The 22,099-nt window shown below is 38.7% G+C and overlaps 1 protein-coding gene across 2 annotated transcripts in view; it reads left to right on the forward strand.

Annotated features, from left to right (window-relative positions):
- The window catches only part of SLC2A13 (solute carrier family 2 member 13), a 169,346-nt gene that overhangs the window by 24,013 nt on the left and 123,234 nt on the right, over window positions 1–22,099 (forward strand). For both annotated transcript variants that reach the window (XM_037387736.1, XM_037387735.1), the window contains exons 2-3: window positions 7,377–7,536; window positions 13,753–13,961. In XM_037387736.1, the coding sequence (XP_037243633.1) occupies window positions 7,377–7,536; window positions 13,753–13,961 (369 nt within the window). The remainder of the gene's footprint in view (window positions 1–7,376; window positions 7,537–13,752; window positions 13,962–22,099) is intronic.

A 22,099-nucleotide genomic window follows, 5' to 3' on the forward strand; every position in this document is an offset into this window, starting at 1 on the left:
CAAAATAAATTTCCTCTTAACATGTGTTTGGATTACTGTAACCTTGAATAATCTTAAATTAACTTTGGATAGAAGAAATTATTTCTTTTAAAAATTCTCTTCCAAAACGAGCTGTTCTAGATCTAGTACTAATGTTGAGGCTGAGGTTGAATAGGACCCCGCAGTTAAAGTGGTTCTAACCCTTACAGTTAGTTTCATTTGACCTTAAAAACTTTCTCGGTTCCATTTGCTTTCATGTAGAATTCTCTGTCTGTTACTGCTGTTTGACAGTTGTCCCAGAGAAGAAGTATTTCCCTCACCCTCTAGCTCTCCTGCTTACTCTGTTGTCCGCAGATTGTGGCATGTTTCGTATCCCCCTCTACATCAGGAGTTGTTTGGTAGAACTGAATGCCTGTAGTTTTTGGCCTGTGGGTAGTGTTCTTTTATTTACTGCTGCATGTATGTTATTAAAGATTCCTGCAATTTTTTTGTATGTTTTCAAGTTTTTGCTAAACTAAGTTCTCTTTTAACAAACTGAGTAAACTAAGTTTTATTTTAATAAACTTTCACACTGTAGCCTGTACGTGGTAGGTTCTTGTCTATCTTGCCTCAGGGGTCATGGCTCACTTTTTCCCATTTCATGACTCGATTAAAGTTTCCCGATTAAAAAGTTTCCTTGGCTTGCAGAATTTCAGCGCAGGAAAATAAGTACTGTGATGAATAGTCCCTTCTTGATTACTCAATTTGTTGAGTATTCACGTATCTGTACTGTGATACATGGTTTCCTTATGCTCTTCTTGCAAGATACTGCGCTAGAGATGTCAAAGAAAGGTCTTGGTGCTGTCATTATACAGGAATTGTACTCGGTGTTGGCATCTTAATTTTTTTTATGAGCTGGGTTTGCATCTATCTTTTAAGGGACAGTTTGAAACTTGGAATTACTCTTGTGTGCAATGCAATTCACAAAGGCTAATGCTACCTTTCTTAGGGTCTGCATTTACAATATGGTAGTTGTGGTTGTTTCTAGTGGGCATAGTTTGAGGCTTTTTTAGGTGAAGAAGGATTTTGTGTTCTTGATCCTTATGGATACACACAACAGTGAGAAACCTTCTTGTGGTCAGTGGAATGAATTACTCATCCAGGCTTATCAAGATGTGATTGTTCTATACATCTGAATCCGTATCAACCAGCGAGGCATTTCATTCATTTTTCTTCAGGTTCTTCTTATCCCTTGGAGTCCTTCATAGTTGGATGCTACATAGTAACATAGGTTTTTGTCACTAATTATAATATTGGTCATTCTGGTTTGGGCTAGTGGCTAGATAGGGACATAAAGATCTGCAATTACTTTGTGTATTAGATGTTTGACAGTACAGGTTTTTTAACTATGATGAACCAGCTCTTTCTGATTTAATTAATTAGTGTTTAAATAAAATCCCAGATTTAAATGAAGTCTGCTGACATTGGACAGCCATTATAGAGGAGATACAGCGATGGTCAGATTTAGGTGTGATTTATTCTCCCAAAGCAATGTGGTTTTAGTGCTGGTGCTTTGTCCTGCTGCTCTTTTCAGAGCTGTGCTGTAGCTGAGTACGGTTGTGCCACTGCTGAGGAATGGACTTCTATTAATCTGATGTAGGGGAGAGATTGAAATGGGAAAGTGTGCTGCCAATCATTCTTGAAATAACTTTCAGTAAAAAGTTACAAACTGCTGATAATGCCTTTACTAGATACATGCTGTGGGTGGAAAGCTGAGATGTTAGAGGGGGCTTGAGCTTTCCCCTGATGATCGCACTCAAATACAAGCTATTTCAGTGAACATTTTAGCTTTTTCTGCTAGCGTACTAGAACAGTGTTTAGGTGCACTGCTTTCTCAAGTAGTTCCTGTTAGCATGTTTGATGAGGCACTGTAACATCCCCTGAGGCTGACTGTCATTACTGAAAGCTGAAGTGTTAACTGTAACAGCAGGAAAGGACTCTACAAGACTATGAAAAGGCTGAATTTTTGTTTAGATTGAGCCGTATAATTAAAATATGTTGTAGAGTTGTCTGTAGAGTAGAGGTGGCTGATTGTTGGCAGCTTCTTTTGGATGGGTGTGAAAGCTCACGGTCTTTTAAAATAAATACCCTTTGCAGGTAAAATGTATCCATTTTGCCAATGATAGGCATTCACAAACCACTTGAACGGATTCTTCTTTAGACTGGCGGTAAGGAGTATACAATTACTGTGGAATCTGCCAATTCTTTCAAAGGGTTAACCTTTCAAAAAGTTGCCCTTATCCTCTTGAATATTACTACTCAAATGTGAGCAATGTTCTAAAGTTATCCGTTGGCAAGAATGCCGTTTTTGTCAGAAGTAAAAACCTTAAGAGTATACTTTGTGGGAACACAATGGAAAGGAAATACTTGATGAAAATCTCTTTGTCTGTATAACCTGATGTACTTCTGGGATCAATAGTATTTCAAGGCACTAAATTTAGATCGCATGTTCAATATCCAAGATGTAAGAAGTTGATCAGGTTTCCTGCAAAGTTGCTGGAAGAAATAATTAGCCTGATGTTCAGCTGTAGCTTGGCAAGCTTCCCTCTGTCCCCTTTGCAATTTACTATTTAATTTTAAAAAAAAAAACACCAACCACCAAAAACAACAGCCACAAACAACAACCAAACCTTGAATTCATATTCAAAATTTCTCGTAGAATAACAACCTGTATTAAGCTGTTTATTAATATTTAATTCCTGATTCTCTTTGCCATAAACTTGCCTCCACAAATTCTCCATCTGTGGAATAATTTGCTTAAGCTACGTGGAATCCTTCTGAGTAGAACAAACTGCTATGGGCAGCTTCTTAATGAAGCGAACTTTAAAGTTGGTTGCATTAAAGTTTAACATTTTAATGAAAGTTTGCTCTTACAAGTTCATTCTAAGATACGTGAAAAAACAAAACTATTACCTTGGTTAAGTAGCTCAGTACAGCTTTATGTGTCAGTGAAGAATGCTTCATTCCCATGATTTCATTTTCCCTGAAAGGAAATGTATTAGTATCTTCTGTATCTGTCAGTTCATTTGGAACTCCTAACAGATACATTTCTGTAATGAGCTGTGAATGTTCTTTGTTGTTACGAGATTAATGGCTCAGTTGCTGTTCTCTGAAACAGGATCCAGGATATTTTTGCTTTTTGGTTGGTGGTTGTTTTTTTGGTTTTGTTTTTTTTTTTTTGTGTGTGTGTGTTTTGTTTTGTTTTTATTATATTACATCCTGATTTTAGTTTCCAACTGGACAGTCTGGAGTCTCCTAGCAGTTCAGGCCGGTCTCCATTAGCATACGTGGTCCTGCCTGTGGGCCGGTACAGGCTTTTGATCTCATTGTGAACTGTTTAAGGGAGCCAGGTGGTACAAACCTCTTAACAGCTGGATAGCCTTTTAGCTGGTTGTATTCCCTGGTTTACCTGGTGTTGGCTCAGAAGGTCAGCACGAGCTGGACGAAGGAGGGACAGAACCATGGCCCCTGGATGTGCCCCATTAGCACTTCTAGTTAACTGTCAGGCCTCTTCATTCCTAAACATGAAAGGCTGATTGAGTTGCATCAGGTTTTTTTAAAGTTACTCAATTCTTGTCACCTATTTCGTGTGTTTATGAACCTTTTGGTTAGTAATCTGAACAGCAACAACAAAGAAATTGTCAGAAATCCTTCCGAATGTTTCTGCTGCTCCTGACACTGGTTGACACCAGTGAAATGACTGCCTTAGAGCGTTTTTATTATGCTAGGAGTAAAAGTGCATCTCGTTCAATATCCTGTTCCCAGCTTTTTTTGCTCATCTGTATTTATGACGCACCCTCCCTCATGTCTGCTAGGCACATGACTGGAGCTGCCCTGGAAGTCCTGGTCTTTACAGGATATGTTTATATCCCTCTGATCTTGCAAAAAAGTCTTTAAAATTGCTCCATCTTCCTAGCATTTGTTTGCAAGTGCTTTTTAGAAACAAGATCTTGGATTCTTTTAGTCCTTTTGTTTTGCTACCTTAATCTCATTTCTTGAAATATATTTTTAATTCTGCCCATTATCATAGGAGTTCTTCTTCATGACCTTTTTCTCTTTCCTGTAGGTAGGTTTGTTGACTTTATTCCTGAACTTCTTAATGAATTCTTTATAATGCTTACATGTTCATACTGAAAATACCTTTCTTGGATGGTAATGTGATTCTAAAATGCCTTTTTTATATCTGCTTTCTGTTGATTGTCCTAAAATTGAGCTGTGCACTGTCTTGTCTCTGTTTTCCTTTTGTCTGCAGATTATAGTAGCAGCTCTAGTAATTAGTCTCCTAAGTGTTGAAGTGAAAAATCATTTAATATCATGATTTTAGTCCGTTGTGTCATCTAACGCTTCCTGTGTAATAATTAGATGCATCTTGTCGTCTAAATTTAAGGAACCTTCTATTATGGTTTTTTTCTCAACTTTACTCTTTAATGAGGGCAGAAGGTTAATGCCTTGGTTACTCAAGAGGCTGTAGCTTGGGTTTGCCTGCTCTCTTGTCTCAGATTCCATAGCTGTGGTGCACAATGTAGAGCTTAAACTTTCTCTGACATATTTCCAGTTAATTGTTTTCATTTTCTTTTCCTCACATCCTGTCACTTATCAGCTTTATTAGTTAGGTAGTAATACACTTGCCTGCGGCAAGAATCTTTTATTTGGTGTGAGCGGTTTAACAGTGCGAGCATATTAGAAAATGTCATCTAAGTGTAACTGAAGGCATTCTCATATGAAAGATTAAGGACAGGTTCCATTGCAGCCATAAATATTTTGCTAGGAAAGCTGTTCCTTGTTTTCAAATGTCTTTAATATCTAGCTATTAAAATAACTACATAACGAATATTGGTTATGTATTTCAGAGATTTTAATAATTGGTTAATATGTAATGCCTTGCTTCCAACTATGCCTTTTCACAAGAACTTGCTCCCCTGTGTTCTGCTGTGTCTTCAAATTAGAGGAGGAAAATCTGGAGAACATTGGTGCATTCTAAGGCAGCTGATAAGCCAACCTGTAATAAATAACGTTATAGAATCTAAAACATTATTTCCTTAAAGTGGTATGATTTTTTTTTTCCCCTTTAATTTGATCTGTTTCAGAGTAGCCTTTTTTAACTCCTGGTGCTATTTTAGAAAAAACTTTGGGTTTGTGTGTGAATGCTTGCTGGATGTTGTCCAGACAAACCGGGGAGACTTTCCTGATTTTCTCCTCCCATTTCAGACTCAGAGTAGTAAAGCGTATGTTTTGATAGCTAAGTGATAACTGGAAATACATAACATAACTTCATCTTCTGAACCGAGGTTCTTGTTTGGATGTTTTGAACCTATATGTTTTGGGAAACCCAATAGAGAAAGTGGAGTCTAAGTCAAAAAGGCTGTTTTTGACAGCAGCGTTGTGAAAAGTCTCAGGGTGAGAAAGCTGACATGGATGTTGTAGAATCATAGAACCATTTTGGTTGGAGAACCACCTGTGGAGATGGTCAAGACCTAACAGCCTGTGGGGTGGGCTGGGGTGCCGGGGGTGTGGGCAGGCGGCAGCTGCAGGTCCCTTCCCCACCACCCCAGCTGGCACCAGCCGCTGCCTCGCGTGGGTCCTCGGCGGCGTTTGGTCGCAGAAGGGGGACCTGCTCCTATGCTTGCTCATAAAGGCTTTTCCCTTACGTGCGCCACCTTCACTGCTTTAATTGTAATTGGGTCGAGTGTTGATGTGTAAGATGTGAGAGAAGTATCTGTCAAGGTGGACTACGTTTGAAAATTTGCTTCTCTATCAAACAGGCAAAGGGCTATTTGAAAGCTTTTTTCTATGGTGCATTCCGGTTGGCTTTGAAAAATGCATGAATAGACTTTTAATGATTTTTTTTTTTCTCTGACACTTATCTGTGGGGTTTGTTTTTTTTTTTTTTTTATTCCATGTGGATTGCTCAATCAATAGGAGGAGGAGGCATCGGCGTGTCCTTGGAGGCTTTGCCAGGAACTGGGTTATCATGCTGAGAGGCTGCTGTGCATGTTTACCTATTGTAACAAAGGATCTTCTGATGCCATTTGAAACAATCTGATTCCTCGCTTAGGCGTTTGGAGGCTCCCAGCAGCTCTGTCAGGCTAGCCTCATTGCTAAAGATGATTTTGTGCTCTTAGTTGGGTGAGTCAGCCAGGCAGCAAGGTGCCGGCTGAAGCCTCCGCTGTTTTATGACAAAGCCTTTCTGCAGTGACACCAGCCAGGAACCGCAGTGTGCTTCAGGAGCCACTGCCTGCCTTTAGGTGACCCCACTTATCGCAGGAGGCGCAGCACTCGCCCGCGTTGGCATGGGGCTGTTGGTGCGGACCCGGTGGGATTGCTCCAGGCTGGAAGATGTGATGTCTCTGGTGCTTGGCTCTGCTCACTGTGCCCAAGTTGTATCTCAGCTGGCTTCAGTTGCAATGTTTTTTTGTCTGTGTGCTGCCAAGGTACTTCCAGTTGTAACTACAGAAGGAATTGTTGTTGGTTGTCACTGTTGGTTCTCTTAAGGAAACAGGAATATAAATTTCCTTTAAATGAGAACATGACTTTGTTGGTGGATTTGGACCACCAAAGCATGACTGCACCCAGCTTTGTTCTTCATATGCTGTTGAACTCCTGGTTTTACAGTTTTCGTATGTGCATGTGCTCCTCTGTGTGTTCCACATGGGCATTTCTGCCTTTTGCACAAATGGCTCATTTAGGGCCATTGCATAATTCATAGGAAATCCTACCAGTGTTAAGACAGAATAAAAAGCTTCTGTACTTTAGCTTCAGTCCTTGCTTCGTTATGGTGGTTGAGTTTTTGGTACTGCGTATGAAATATGTTTAAACTAAGTCAAGAAACAACCAAGAGAGTCCAGAAACAATTTGTTCTATGTAACAGTAATGAAATTACATCATAATAATTATAATTATGATAATGACGATGCTTGTCCTTGCTTTTTCTTGGAGGTGGAAACCAGGCTAAAGTTCTGTTTAAATTCAGAGCTGTGAACAATTGGCTTCTTCAGTTAGTCACTTTGACTTGCATGTGCTTACTTGAATTGTAGCATCTCTGTTTCAAAACTAAATATATTTATGCTTTTTATTTAATCTTAGTGTACATTCAGTGTGAACTGAAGTGAGTTATTTCTTGTATCATTACACCAAACCTTAAATTTGCGATACAGCCACTAGCAACCCATGTGTGGGCCCATTTGCTCTGGGTGTGCTTCTAGATTTCATTCGGTGTGTTTTTCTATCTTTTCATCTTTTGGAACCTGGAAATTAAATTCTTCCAGCTTGTTCCATTTAAATGGTATAATATTTTATGATGAAAAAGGGATGTACTATCTCTTTCGATTTTATAATTATAATTGAATTTATTCTTGTAGGTGTAGCATCTATGACTGTACCAGTGTACATCGCAGAAGTTGCTCCACCGCACTTAAGAGGCAGATTAGTCACCATTAACACTCTGTTCATCACTGGAGGGCAGTTTTTTGCAAGTGTTGTTGATGGAATCTTCAGCTACCTCGCAAAGGATGGATGGAGGTTTGTGAGTCTTCCTTGCTAAAAGCAAAACTGGCATGGTTGTGATTTGGTTGACAGCTATTATAGTTCTTGTTGGTAAAATAGAATTTCCATATAAAGTGGTAAAACTGTATATTAAAATGGAACTTTAATAATTAGCTCTTGCTAAATGATATCTATACTGCTCTCACTTAGGCTTAGTATTCAGCGTGCTTAGGTTTTTTCACTTTACTAAACTTTAAAATGGATGAGCAATAAATATGCGTCAACAAGCTTGAATGATTGTAATGAAGTTTATGAAAGTACATAGCCTTTTGCATTTGGAATAATTATATGCTGATTTTTCAAAAGGCAAATTTCCGGTGAGTATGATGCTGTATGTGCAGACTGGAGGTGTATTTTGAATATTCTTAATCTGAGCAGTAGTAATCCAATCAGAATTGAAGGCTGTTGTAGCATAACTTTATAGTTAAAAGTTTAGGTTATAGAATAACACAAATCTCTTTTACTCTGCTTTCTGGATATTCTGTTTTCCCTGTAAACATCACCAAGTGTTTCTGGACTGCAGCCTTATGCCTACCGCCTTTAAAGTGGTCTGTCATTTGAGAGTTTTTTTACTTACAGTGTTGACTTGAAAAAATAATTAACAGAAATGTGTAGGAGGAATAACAGCTTCTGGAAACTTGTGCTTGATGATGTGCGCTTTTCTCTTGAAAGACACTTGGGAAGGGGACGCATGTTGTTGTAGGGCCTTCGATTCTGTTGCTGCAGCCTGGAATCATTTTGCTATTTGAAAATCCCAATTTGAAGGATTCTCCCCCCACCCCCAAAAACTTGCAACCTAAGTATTATTACGTTCTCTGCCTTCTAATGGAGCTGAACAGGGGTTCTGGGTGCACTGACGTTTGAGTTTTAAGTTAGGAACGATTAATTAGGGACTTGGTACACAGAAGAACTTGGAAGCTGATCTTTTTATGTTGTGCAAAAAAGTATGCATTAAAACAAAAAAAACATTTCTGTAATGAATCTACAGTTTAATTTTTGTATGTCTGAAGATTCAAGAAGTTTGAGGGTTTTACTTTTTGTCCATGTGATTGTTTCTTTTGCCTTTTTTGTAAAAAAAAAAAAAAAAAAAGTCACTTGGTGCCAATTTTATTTAATTTTAATTTAATTTTAACTTATAGTTCTGCTTTGTGCTTTCTGAAAATGCATTGATTACTTTAGCTCAAATGAAAATGGCGTTTTGCATTTTTACGTGAACCTTTTGATGACCTTTTCATTATAATGCAGCTGCGTTCTCTGGCAGACTATACGTCTGCTTACAGAGAGCTGAGAAACAGCCTTCACTGAAAGAAGAACTTAGTTTTATAGGATTGCTAATCCCTTTCTGCAGTTAAAGAAATATGCTAAATTTTGAGAAAAGTTAATGTAATGCAGTAATGCATTTCTAAGTAAAATACAAACTGAAGTATTTGATCCCTGAGGCCAGTTACTCAGTAGTTGCTTTATTATTTTAAATTAACTTTTAGCCTAAATAATTTGCTAGTGTAGTGGCTTCCTATGCATGGGGCTGGGTGGGAGGAACGGACAAGTAAAGATATTATTTAGAATTGGAGTTCTGAGTCACTGTTACTGTTAGAGGCACTGTGCACTTTCTGTTTAGGCAGATTTTTCAAGTTCAGTTTCCCTCAGTGGTTAGGGCTTCAGCTGGGGGAAGCTTTTGTGGATGTAAATCTGTTTTGTTGGGTTTTTTTTCCCCATGAGTATGCTGACACATAGGAGGTAAGGATGTGTGTATCTGTGTAACATAATCTGTATGTTTCAGTAAATACTAGCATATTAGAAGAAAATACAAGCTAATAAAGTATCTGACAAGATCTTATTGGAGCTGTGTTTTTTGTTTAGTTGTTTAGGTAAACTAAGATATTCCCTAGCTTGAATTTTCACAGCTTAGAAACAGACTTTTAGGCTTCTTTGGAAACAATTAGTCAAAGAGCTGGCATTGTGGTATAGGATGTATCAGTTTCCAAAATCAAGCAGTGACACAGAATTGACAAGGACATTTGTATGTAAATGATTATTTAAGTGAAAAATTCCAGTTTGTTACACACAGACGTTACCATCTTTTGATATCTTACTTTGTAAATATATTTACCTGAAGTGGAAGATTAGGTGGAAGGCAGTAATCATTGTCAAATGTCAAATGTAGATTTTATCTTTTTGTAAAACACTGATGTTTCAATATGCCGCTATACCTAAAATAGGAATGAGGCCCCCACCCACTGAAATGCTGCACAACTGCTCTGGAAACTTCTACATCGGTATAACTTATTCTTCTTCAAAGAATAAACGACTCTGGTACAATTCAGGCTTTTTAAGCATCCAAACTGAAAAAAAATTAAAAGTAAAATCCAGAACCTGTGGATTGAGTAAGACTTAGGAGGTTAAGTGTTTGATCAGAGCTGTGTGAAATGCCAGCTTTTGAGAATCTCCAACAAGGGACGTTTCCATTTGTCAAGACAACTTGTTCAGGTGTTCAGCCACTCCTGCTGAGAAGAGTTATTTCCCATCATCTCTGATCTGAATTTTCCTTGTTGTAACTTGTGCCTGTTGACTCTTGTCCTTCCACAGTGTACATCTGAGACTATCTCCGTTTTCTCTATGAGCTCCTTTTCAGTTGGGAAAGATGCAATTTGATCTCCTTTTGATGATCTCTCTTTCTGGGCAGCGCAAACCCAGTTCTCTCAGCCTCTTCTTTTGTGTCATACACTGGAGCAGTCGCGTGATAGTCTTAGCCATCTATTGCTATTCCTGGTTTGTAGCTTTCTCTCACGTTGGTGGTCTCAGTCTTCCAGATTCAGCAGAGTGTGTTGAGTAGTGAGGAGTAATTGTTTCTTGCAGCCTTCTGGCTCATGCTGGGTAACTTTTGCTGAGGCAGTAATGCTGTGGTTTATGTACCAAGCGCTGGCTGTTCTGCTGGACTGAGCGAAGTGAAACTGTTGACAATGCATCGGGTAGAAACCGAGGCTATGCTAGTGATGAGGCATCCAAGGATTCTCAGCTGTGATGCTGGAGCTGTTACCTGGGGATTGTGTACTTGTCTGCCCTCAGTTAGTTTATCACAAGGAAGACTGAGCAGGGAGGAGTACAGATGGTCTGTCACCTGGAGAGAGTGGCCAGCAAATGCATGGGGAGGAATCGCAGATGTTCGCTCCTGAGTCATCACGCATAAGAAGGAAAATTACAGCAATTATTATAGCTCTTAGTGACTGAATGGCTAAGTATTGGATTGCTACAAAAGCCAGTAAGGAATTTTACTTTGTCTCGGCTCTGTTTGTTCTTGGGAGTGCTGGATATTAAATAAAAAATGAACTAAAGAAAACAAATATTCTACCTGACTCTGATGTCAGTTTAGCTATATAAACCCTGCTAATGCCATCTTAATAGTATTGCAGCAGTATGTCTGAGAAAAAGAAATGTTACAGCAGACTTATTAAATTTCATGCTGGATTTTTTCAGGTCTGCTAGACATCTGGCTTCAAATTCAAAGTCTTGTACTCTGTATAGGAAAGAACTATATTAGATTTCTGAAAGCTGGCTCACTGCATGAAATGTCTGAAATTGCCTGCTTTTAGTCTAAATTCGTTATAGCAAAATTGCTTGATCTGCTTGAAAATGGCAGCAACTCTTGAACTTGCAATGGATGTACGCTCTTAACTGAACATTTTCCTTCTGGTCTGCTCCTTGCACTCAACTGACCAGGAGCATGTCAATTGGAAACTAACTTCAGTGAGTGAGCACTTTCTGTACGCTGCTTTTTTTATCTTGCCTGTGATCAACAGTCCAATGGAGTCCAACTTATAGCTTTAATAGGCTGGACTGAGCTTTCGGGAGCCTCGATTGATTTTGCCTCCTAAGATGATTGCAGGTACCTAGCTGTTTAGTTCTAGAGGCTCTGTATGTATTTAAGGGACTGAACGGCTTTGGAGGAGCAGAAATTAGGTAATATGAGTGTAAAGGACTAAAACTGTTTATTTAGATGCATGGAAAGATCCTTTTGCTTGCAGTTTGACAGAATACAGTGATTATGTTTTCAATCTCTGTGGTTTTGTTTTACTCTTTATTTGAAATAGAAAAGGCTTTCTAAATACCACTCTAATGCAGATGTTGAATATACAGTTCAGTGAGCTTCAATGGTGTATGTGTAAAGGTGATTGTGTTTGCAGCTACCAAAATATTTGGGAAGGGGGAAGAGCATTAGAAGAAATGAGGACATTAATGAATGAGAATATTAGTGAATGAGGAATGAGAACAGCAGTGAATTAGTGATACTTCTTAGACATCTGAAGACTACTCATCTAACACGAGCTTTGCATTTAGAATTTTTCTTCCTTCTGCTTTTCTTTTTTTTTTTTTTTTTTTTTAACTAATGATCAGCTATACCATTCTTAAAGTGTTAGAAAATAAGAGACTTCCTTACAGATTTCTTTCTAGAGCAAGATTTACTTGTGTGACGTTTGGAAATTTTTGCTAGTTTTAGGAAGAACTTGAGGGCTCAGCTTGGGGATGGCAAGACTGGCCTGCATACACATTGGTTTGGGGAGGTCATCCTCTTTGCATTACCTTTTGGGTGATGTTTTCCCCATTCTTCAGTTTTCTGCTCTGCTGTATTGCTCAATTTTTCTTTTTTGAATCTACAAATGCCGCTAAGAAAATCTTTTTCCATTTTCATCCAAAATGCATTTGGCCTTGACAAATACGTTTGGTTCATTGCCCTGAAACAAGGTCTTTGTTAATGGTTGTGCTCTCTTCCTGCTCTGTTAGCAAGCTCATTTCATAGCATGCCTTATAAAAACATCCAGGTGAGAGACTGCTGAATTGTCTGTGTGAAAGCATGCAGCCTGGGGTATGAAGAGAGGTGCTAGAGGGGAGATTGGGAAATCTCCATAATCCCCTGATTGATGTCAGGGTACGAACCTGTTTGTGTACAGACTAACCTCAGCATTCAGTCTGAGGGCTAGTTTCTGGAGGTGTTTTAATGATTATAACCACCGACGTGAAACCTGTGATAGCTGCAGTAATGTACAGGTGACACCAGCACCATTTAAAGTCTTTAATGGAAGTGGAAAAAAGTCTGTGAAGCGCAAATGGGAAAAGGTCAGATTTAAAAAGCAGAACAAAATTACACATTGTTCTGCGATTCTTGTTATTCTTCTTACTGTTTTATTGAATAAATGTAGAAAAGTGAAGTGTCTAGACCAGAACCACCCATGGAAGTTGGTGGCATGCTTGTCTTCTACAGTCTTTCCCACCACTTCGGCTGGAGTGACTCATGGTGGCTCTGGGTGTTGTACAGATGTCAGTGCTGATCCCTGAAAGCATTAACTGTCTGGCCAGTGGTAATTCTCTGTTGAGTAGAGAACTAGTCCTAATGCTGTATATAGGAGCCACTCATGGCATCTGAAATGCAGTTTTGATTTAAAACCTAACATTGCAGCTGGCTGAAGATGTAACAGCAGATTCTAGAAGATCTGGTGTAAATTGCCATGCTGTTGAAATGAATGTTTTTCAGTGTTCCTGCTTATTATAGTCAGGAGTTTTCAAAATTAAAACTGGCATCTCCTTACACAAGAGGCATATTCCTTGCCCACATATGTCTGTGTGTACATATTACTGACCAAATTAAGCATTTTTCATTGGTTGGTTTTGTTTTGTTTGGTTGGTTGGTATTTTGTGGGTTTTTTATGGGGTTTTGTTGTTTGGGGTTTTTTTGTTTGTGTTTTTTTTTTTTTTTTTTTTTTTGTAATGTCTGTAAAACAATTAGCAGGGTTTCAGTCTCATTTTAGCCATCAGCAGTGCCTATTTGTTCTCCATCCCTTTGGTTCCTGTTCATTCTTTTATCTTAACCAAAGGGATTACCAGTTTCCAAACTAGTGGAACGTTTCAGAGTTTTTATTTAGTCTGATTTAGTGTCCTCAGGACCAGTAGCTGTAGGGTCAATGTTGGCAGAGTAGTCAACATATCCTTGAGATTTTGTGGAATTGAAAGCAAGGTTCCTGTTTTCTAAAATACTTGCAGAATATGATTCTTGCCTGCTTAACTTTTAGTGATAAAGAATACGAGGGGAGGAGGGTTTGATTTGTAAAGTACAGCTTAAGTAGCTGTAAATAAGTCTTCTCATAGCATGTTTTTGAAGGCCAATATTAGATGTTTATTTATTTATTTACTTATTTCCAGGTACATGCTGGGCCTGTCGGCTGTTCCAGCTGTTATACAGTTCCTTGGATTCCTGTTTCTTCCTGAAAGTCCCCGCTGGCTCATTCAGAAAGGCCAGACTCAGAGAGCACGAAGAATTCTGTCTCAAATGCGTGGCAACCAGGCAATTGATGAGGAGTACGACAGTATAAAAAATAACATTGAAGAAGAAGAAAAAGAAGTTGGAGCAGGTATGCTGAATGCTTGTTGGCTTTTCTGCCTATCAATGAGGAGATAAAAATCAGAAGAAATGTTCAAATCGTAGCCTGTGGGAACTTGATGTTTTGCTTTTTCTTGTCTGTTTTGCTATTGTTTGAAATACTTCATACACTGATAGGTTCAAAAATGAACAGATGTTTCTATGACTCTGCAGTTTTAAATTAGGTTCTGATTTCTTAAGTGAGGAAAAAGTAAAGTTGTGTAAGATTCTAAGTTTATACCACCTACGCTTATGTGAGAATTGCACTCAAAAAATTACTCAGTTTAAGAATGTACATCTTGAAGAGTGGAAATAAATAAATTTTGGTTTTTTCATCGGTGGAAAAGCCCAGACACTAGGGAGGGTAGAAGTCAGAAGGCATTTTACATCTCTGAATTATCCAAAGACCATATCCTGGCTGACCATATTCTAGACAAGTAGCCTTCAGAAGTATTTACAAAACTCGGTGTGTAATAGATTCTTTTTCAGTAAAGGCAGCTTCTGAAAGTTTTTTTGGTCTTCCCCCAAGAGAATAAGGCATCTAAATAAAATCCTGTTTTTTACTCTTTCATATCCTTATGCCATAATTGCTCAAAACTTTGTGTGTATCTATAAAACAAGATTACCATTCCATTGACTTTGTCCTATACATATTTTTCTTTTGCTTTGTGCTGAAAGTGTTAACCTGGGAATCTCAAGTAAGACTCATCTTAATTCTTGCTTTCTGAAACATTGATGGGAAAAACCCATAACTTCTCAGAGCTGGTGAAAAGCAAAATCCAAGTTATTTTACATCTGTGTAAACTGAGATTCAACATCATATAATACCTAATCTCACTGCCTCACTGAGTTTGGCTTTTAGCCTTACAATAAATATCTGGAAAAAGTTATTTGACACGTGCTAGTGAAGGGATTTTCAAAATATTCATCACTGGTGTGGAGCCGGACAGGATTTTTTTTTTTTTCTCCCAGTACGTTTTTGAGGCTTTGGATACTTTTTTGCAGTTCTTTGAGGGGTGGGTGGGTGGCAAATGAAGTTCACTGAAGCTGCTTTGATAAAAAGCTGAAGTGGATATTCATAGAACAACTTGGTTTAAGAGTCCTGTGCTGAGGTTCTTGATCCTAATTCGGGATTGGGCTGTTCACTTCTGTGGAAAGCCACATAATGTCTAGTATAAAAGTTTGTGTGCTTTGTAGAAATAAAAGGAACAGATGTTTGACCCATCTAATCCCTTATTTTCCATCACTGGGTTATAGGGTATGACCTTGTTTCTCTCTCTTTAATCTTTTCTCATGCTGCTGTTTCACTGTTAGTAAACTAGATGTGGTGGTGTAAGACTGCAGTAGGACTGACTACAGCTCAGTGGTTAAATCGGTCCTCTGTATATTTGTGACTTGGACTGGCATACTGACTGGGAGGCTGTTGGCTTTCTGGAACGTGCAGGTCTTTCAGTTTCCCCCACACACTCTCCTGAAAACTTGCGGTGTTCCTGGAATTTAGTTAAATGGAGCACATTTGTAGGAGAAAGCTTCGTTATGGAGAATCAGTGTTTTCCTCTCAGGTAATCCACAGCTTCAGAGTTGTCACCAAAGGGCATTAAAAAAAAAAAAAAAGAGGGCAGTTACAAGTATGTGCTGTCCTGCTTGTTATAAAAGCTTAGCAATTGGGCATTAGATAGAGTTGCTCTCGTTTTTGATAACTTGGTTATAATTGCGCTTCATTCCATTTAACCCAAACTCTTCATTGTTATGAAAAGGTACATTGTGTGTCGGCATCAAGACATACGTTATTTTTGTTGCCTTTCTGTGACTTACGGGTGGTGTTTGCAAGTGGTGTTAAACTGTAATTACTTTCATTTCTTGAGTTGTCTGGATCCTCAGTATTGAATTTGGAACGCATATTGCAAGAGCAACTTACTGTTCATGGCTTCATTGCCAGGTGTTCAGGTATTGACAGCTGAAATGTGTGCTTCTGCAAAGACTTCGAATTTCATTTTGCCATGTATATTTTGGCTGGGTTTATTTGTTTTTCGTTTGTTTGTTATATTGCTGTAGTACTTTTTGTATTAGTTTTTTCCATTTGTGGCAGAGAGTGTTTTAAAGCACTAGTTAATACCAATGACAAATGATGGTAGTAATTCCTATCAGACATTGTGGACATCATTCCAGTTTTACAGAAAGCTTTAATGACCCTAACTGACAGTGTGTGTATGTGGCATTCAAGGAAAGATAATTTTGTAGATCAAAAATAGTCCAGTTTACTTTTAGGTAAAAGTGCCTTTTTCTTTTCTGTCTTTTCCTTTCTTGAAAAAAATTTGGCTGCTTTTTTTCATTAGTTTATACATAAGCATCATTGCCACTTTCTTAGGGCATCATTTTCTAAGTGAAAATAAAGCCCTGTTTGACAACTCCTCTGCAAGGAAGTAACAGAGTATAATCATAATGTATTCTCTAGTCCCACAGTAAAAACTGTAATGTCTTTTTTAAACTGTTTCATCAACTATTCTTGTCACGGAAATAATGAATCACAGGGGACCTTCATCTGGCTTGTTTAAGCTACTTTCTTAAAAGTTTGTTTTTAATGTCTGTCATAAAACCAGTGATGTTCTTCATTGAGTTTTTCACATGGTCATCCAGCAGCTTCTGTCATGAAAATAGTAATGCCTTCAGCAACGAGCTCCTGTTTCAGGAGTCTTTTGTACCATTGTGGGATACCTGTTAAGCGAATCGTTCACGTTTCTTTATCCTTTCTAAGATGTTCATCAAAATCACTGCTGCTGCTACTGCTTAGCAGCTTGCATTTTAGTGTCTTCAGACTGGTATTAGGAAGAAGATGTATCTTTTTGACACACGCTTTCTCCATGACTGGTTATGCAAATGACATTTTTTCTGGCAGTCATGAATACTGCTTTTGTGTGCTCTAGTCTGTACTCCCAGTGTGACTTCTGGTGTTGTAACTTTGCATTTTGAGAAGCCAAGGGTGGTGGTGGTGTTGCATTCTGCAGTAACATTACAAGACCAGTTTAATCTTGGTCAATTCCAGCTAACAATCTTCTGTTAACATCATCCCTCTCATCTCAGATGGTGGGGCTGTAGTGCGAAAGGGAGCTGGCAATAGGAAAATCAGGGGTAGGACTGAGGAAGATGTTGGGAAGAAGAGAGATCCCCAAGAGTTGTGGAAACAGTAGTTTATAGTTGTGAAGTGTCCTTCCCCTTCAGACAGGCTGTGGTTCTCACAGATCCTTGGTGCTTGGCTCAGGCTCTGAAGCCCTGGGGGAGAGAATGGTCAGAAGATGTTTGCAGCCAAGGGAAGGATCAAAGATATTGCTGGGAGAACGTTCTGGGGTGACTTCCTAGCAAAACATGCCTGCCTAACTGCTGCTGAATTGTGGGTTTTAGTACAGTTAAGGCAGAGGTTCTGTACTGCAGGTTAGTTAAAAACAGGCCATCAAATCATAGCAATGCAGGTAAGCGTAAGCACAAGCACTGGCACAACGGCTTAATACACAGGTGATGTAGTGGTAGGTGATGAAGTAGTTATGCTGCTAAGCAAATTAGAGAGTGAGATTTATAATGCCAATTTTAGAGCAAGAACTTTGGAGTGAATTTAATGCGGTGATTTTGTGCATAACAATAAAGCTATCTGGTACACCTTTTATAAAAGTTTTACAGCTGCCAGTGTAGTGGTCATTTCAGACTGGAAAGAAATCATTATAGTATCCAATGGAGACATTTAAAATAGTTCATTAATTTCCTATATATTTGACAGCACTCCAACGTTCAAAGCAAATCATAGAGAAGTATCAGTTTGTACTGTCTTCCTGGGTGAAAGCATCTGCAAACTTGCATGGCTTTTCCTCATGCCCCTCTTGGAGCAGTACTGAGCTGTGATGTGGCAGGATGCATGGTGTTTCACATGAAATCGGTAGTCATGAGTATAGTACTATCTTAGCATCTTGATGAAATGAACGTCATTTGCATTAAGACTAGACATTTATTTTTGTGTAGATTAAAGGTGTGTAACCGTGGATCATAATTACACTAGGAGAGCAGTGTAATCTCCCCAAGTCCTATTTACCCCACATTTCCTTAATCTGTGAATTAAGGTTGAGGCTTTTGACCTTACTTGCTATGCCTGTGGACCTTTACATTATATTAGCTGTTCTTACCCATGTATACGTGTCAACTTCTGATGATGAAGATGTCTTCTTTGCACATGTTATGCTTAGTAATTCTGGCATGTAAAGCTGCTGAGGCTCAGTGGTGCACGGAACTCTGCTGCTTCTGTGAATTTCACTGAGTAATTTAGAAAATTGATCATTACACTGTAACGTTGGTTAGCCTACCACTCTGCACCAGTATGTTATGTAATGAGCACTGCTTCTAGATCAGACATTTTCTTGTGTTATCATTATTTTTAATACATTTTTTGTAATAGCCAGCTTTTTTCTGTAAGATCAAGAAAAATGTGTCCATACCACTCTTTCACTCCTGTAGGCTTGACTCACTTCTTTGCTGAATTTCCTGTTGGATCAGTGAGTCAGTCATCTTTTTTAGGTTTTGTATTTTCCCGTTGGAGATAAATCTATAATGATATAAAGGTAAAACCACCTTACCATCATGAAAAATTATGAGCTGAAACCTAATTAGCTGTCAGTTAAAATAGGATATTATCAGGCAGGATATCTGGACTCTTAGTCCTTCCTGGTCCCAGTATATTTCTATTTTCTTGCACCTTTTCTTCTTAAGTAATATTTTAACTTGTTAGTATTCCTGCATGTCGCCTTGACTGGAACCATTTGACATGTGTCTTTCTAGGGGGATCCTGGAAGCTTTCAGTTTTTTCATTCTTAATCATTATTCTCCCCTTATCTCTGGGAGTCTTTTTCATCCTAGGACATTGCCCAACATGCCTGGTGTTGATAAAGATATAGATGTGATTATTATTATTTTTTTATTATTATTATTATTATTATTGGGCATCAGGTGGTTACTTGATGAACCTTGGTAATACTGTGATGCTCTGGTAGGGCTGTGCAGAACTCTGAATCGTTCTGTTTCCAGGCACTCCAATCCTTATTTGAAGTTAGTTCCTCTTTTATGGTATTAAGTGGCTGTTGTTACCTGTAACCATGAAATTCGGTGGAAGCTTTTTGGGCAACAGGAAACAAAGGAGTTGGGCTAAGGATTTGCTGAAGAAAAACCCAAATCCAATATGGTTGATAGTCATGTCAGCCTGAAATTCTTGCTTGTGGCAATATTAAATGCCAGGGTCAGTTCCAGGTAGGTTTTGCCTTAGGATTTCATGGGAAGTGTGGCCAATGCAAGAGGTACCTGAAAGGAACGTCTTCATTTCATTCTTGTATTTTAACCATTTGACGTGTAGAATTATTTCTTTTTCTGTTCCCTTAAGAACAAAAAAAATCTTCCTCTGTATGTCTCCATTAGAATTTGTTTTGAGTTGAGCCCATTAAAAAAAGCACTCCCTTAAAATTCACGCAGTGCAGGCAAATAAAACATGGAGACATTTGATCTTCAGAAAGTATACTAACTCAATTCAGTGTACAATCAGATAACAAGAAAAAGCCTTCTACAAAACTTGGCAAGGAATATTGAAAGTATGAATTACTGTATTAAACAATTGATAAAGACAGATAATTTTTTTTCCTTTTATCCTTAAAGTCTTTTAAAAGGCTGACTTACTCTTGCACATATGACCTCTGAGAAATATAGTGTATTAAGAACATTATTGGTTTTCTGCCTTGGATAGAAATAATACTGCTATATATTAAAAGTAATAGTTTGTTCTGGTATCTTAGAGCTCAGCTTATACCATCAGTGTTTGCATCTAACTGTGAGTTTGGGATTGTCTGTATCCTTTAGGAATCCTGTTGTTAGCGTGTTTACCTGGCGGGGTGTTTTGAGTTGGCCTTGCTTCAATGGCTTGTGACCAAAACTGATCCCTTAATCTTTCACCTTGGTTTTTGACGTGCTGACATAAGCTGAACATTTATCTGGAAATGGTGGTTAATTGCCTGTCTGAAGATCAGATTATTTCAGGTAGATTGCTTCAGATGTGTGTTTTGGAACAAACTCTTCTTTGCCTGAAGTCCAGACAGATCTCATGTATGGTAGTCCAGAAGGGCAGGAAAAAGCAGAACTCTGTAAAACTTCTAGGGGGGTATAGGGAAGCACTGTGAGGCAGGACAGTTTGGTTTGGTTTGGTTTTCTTTCTTTTCCCCACTTTAGATGCACTATGAAGTTTCTGGAAGTAAAAACAGCTTTCCAGTGACAGCATTATTAGCTTTATATTAATTCATAGCTTCTGAAACTTACAGAACATTCAAGCTAGAAGTCTGGAAAGGAAAAGAAAATTTAAAAGACTTAATCTCTTGTAATTTCAAAAATAGATTTGGGTGTAATGATTTTGTTTTAAGCCAAATGACATTATTCACAGATTGGAGCTGAATTTGCTGATGTTCAGCTACTCTTAACTGATGCTTTTCAGCTGAGGCTGCTGTTCTCAGACCTGTAGTCCCACAAGCATTGGGTTCCACTCCAATACTAGGGCATCACTGAACGTTCAGCTGCTCCCTATGCTTTGTTTAGAAACAGGTATGTTTTGTGAAAACACATGTTTCAGAGTGGAAAAAATTGTTGCAAGATTTCAAGACTAGTGATTGACATCCTTTCATGAGAGAATGTGGTTCTTCTAAAGCAAAAACTGACTGAAGGAGAGGCTGTGAATAAGGATAGTGTTTTTGTTTCAGGTGTGTCCAGGGGAATAGGAATTTGTAACTCATTCTTAAAAACCAAACAAATCCCCTCACCCCTGCAAATTTAACTGGAATGGTTTATTTTTCTTAAGAGGAACAGCCAAAATTGGGCATTTTTGGCTGGTTGTTCAGGTGTTACCATTCTCTCTGTTCTATGTTTATTGTCTGTTAGGGCTAGCTACTGTACTTCAAATTTATAGAAAAGTATCTTTTAACACAAAACTTACCTTTTTTTTTTTTTTTTTTTTTTATTTATTTAAACAAGCTAGTCCAACTGACGTGGGCTAGATCAGTTTCTAGAAGTTATTGGCTTCTGGCCCTAATTTCCATGCCTTTGGGAAGCTCAGTTCTAGAAAGCAGTAAGCTGGACACATTTCTTGGATTTTCTAGAAGTAGCACTTAGCTGTATAACTTGGTCTGTTACTAAGTGTTTGCTGTATAATAGCATAAATATTAAACAGCATTTGTAACAGTATATATTTACAATAGTTTCTTCCCAGTTAGTCCAGGGGAAAAGCACAAAAACGCAAAACCAGTGTGGCATGTGGTGAGATTTTTAGGAAAACTGGACTAAAGATCCCTGGCAGAAGTGAGCTTGAAGGACTTGGGGGGAAATATCCTTGGTCAACAATAAGAAAAATGGATGTGCGTAACTTGAGTAATAGAAAAGGAGTGAAGTAAGCAGAAAAAACTGGGAATAGGGGAAAGGCGGGGGAAGATCTGAAGGACGTGCTTCTTGCGTTGTTGGGAGGCAAAGCTGTTCTGAACTGTAATACGATTTGCTCCTTAGTACAGGAACAGAAGAGACAGTAAGCGGTGGGAGACACCTCCATACTGTCCGTAATGCACATGGTTTGTTACGGTGGGAAGGGAGCCCGAGGAAGTGAGTTGAGCCTAAGTGAGAGGAGCCTATGTTGGTAAAGGGTAGTTATAGGATTCTAACGCCGAGATAGGAGTGAAAGGCCAGAATGCGTCTGCTGAAAGGAAAGCTACAACATTTAGGTGGTGGCTTGAGGCATCTGGCCATGGGCCAGCCTTGCCAGCGATGGCGGTGTGATAACCTCTTCCAGATTGCAGCGTGAGGATTTGTTGCTACTGTCATGCTCGCCAGGATCCTGCTACTTTGGTTTGAGTGGACCAAACCAAGACTCCAATCCTTGGAGTCAGTGGTCTGGAGAGCAGCAGATTCAGTTTGAGGTGGGATGCCTGCAGTGTGGTAGCTTGGTTGTGTTAGAAATGGGAAATATAATTTTGAATTTCCTGCGCACTCTTGTGCAACAGATGGGCATGCGCTGCCTTGACAGCAAAATTCGCTCTTTGAGCCTTTGTTTTTCTCTAACGTGGTTACACTAAT

Source organism: Falco rusticolus, chromosome 5 (assembly GCF_015220075.1).
Source record: "Falco rusticolus isolate bFalRus1 chromosome 5, bFalRus1.pri, whole genome shotgun sequence".
Lineage (NCBI taxonomy): Eukaryota > Metazoa > Chordata > Aves > Falconiformes > Falconidae > Falco > Falco rusticolus.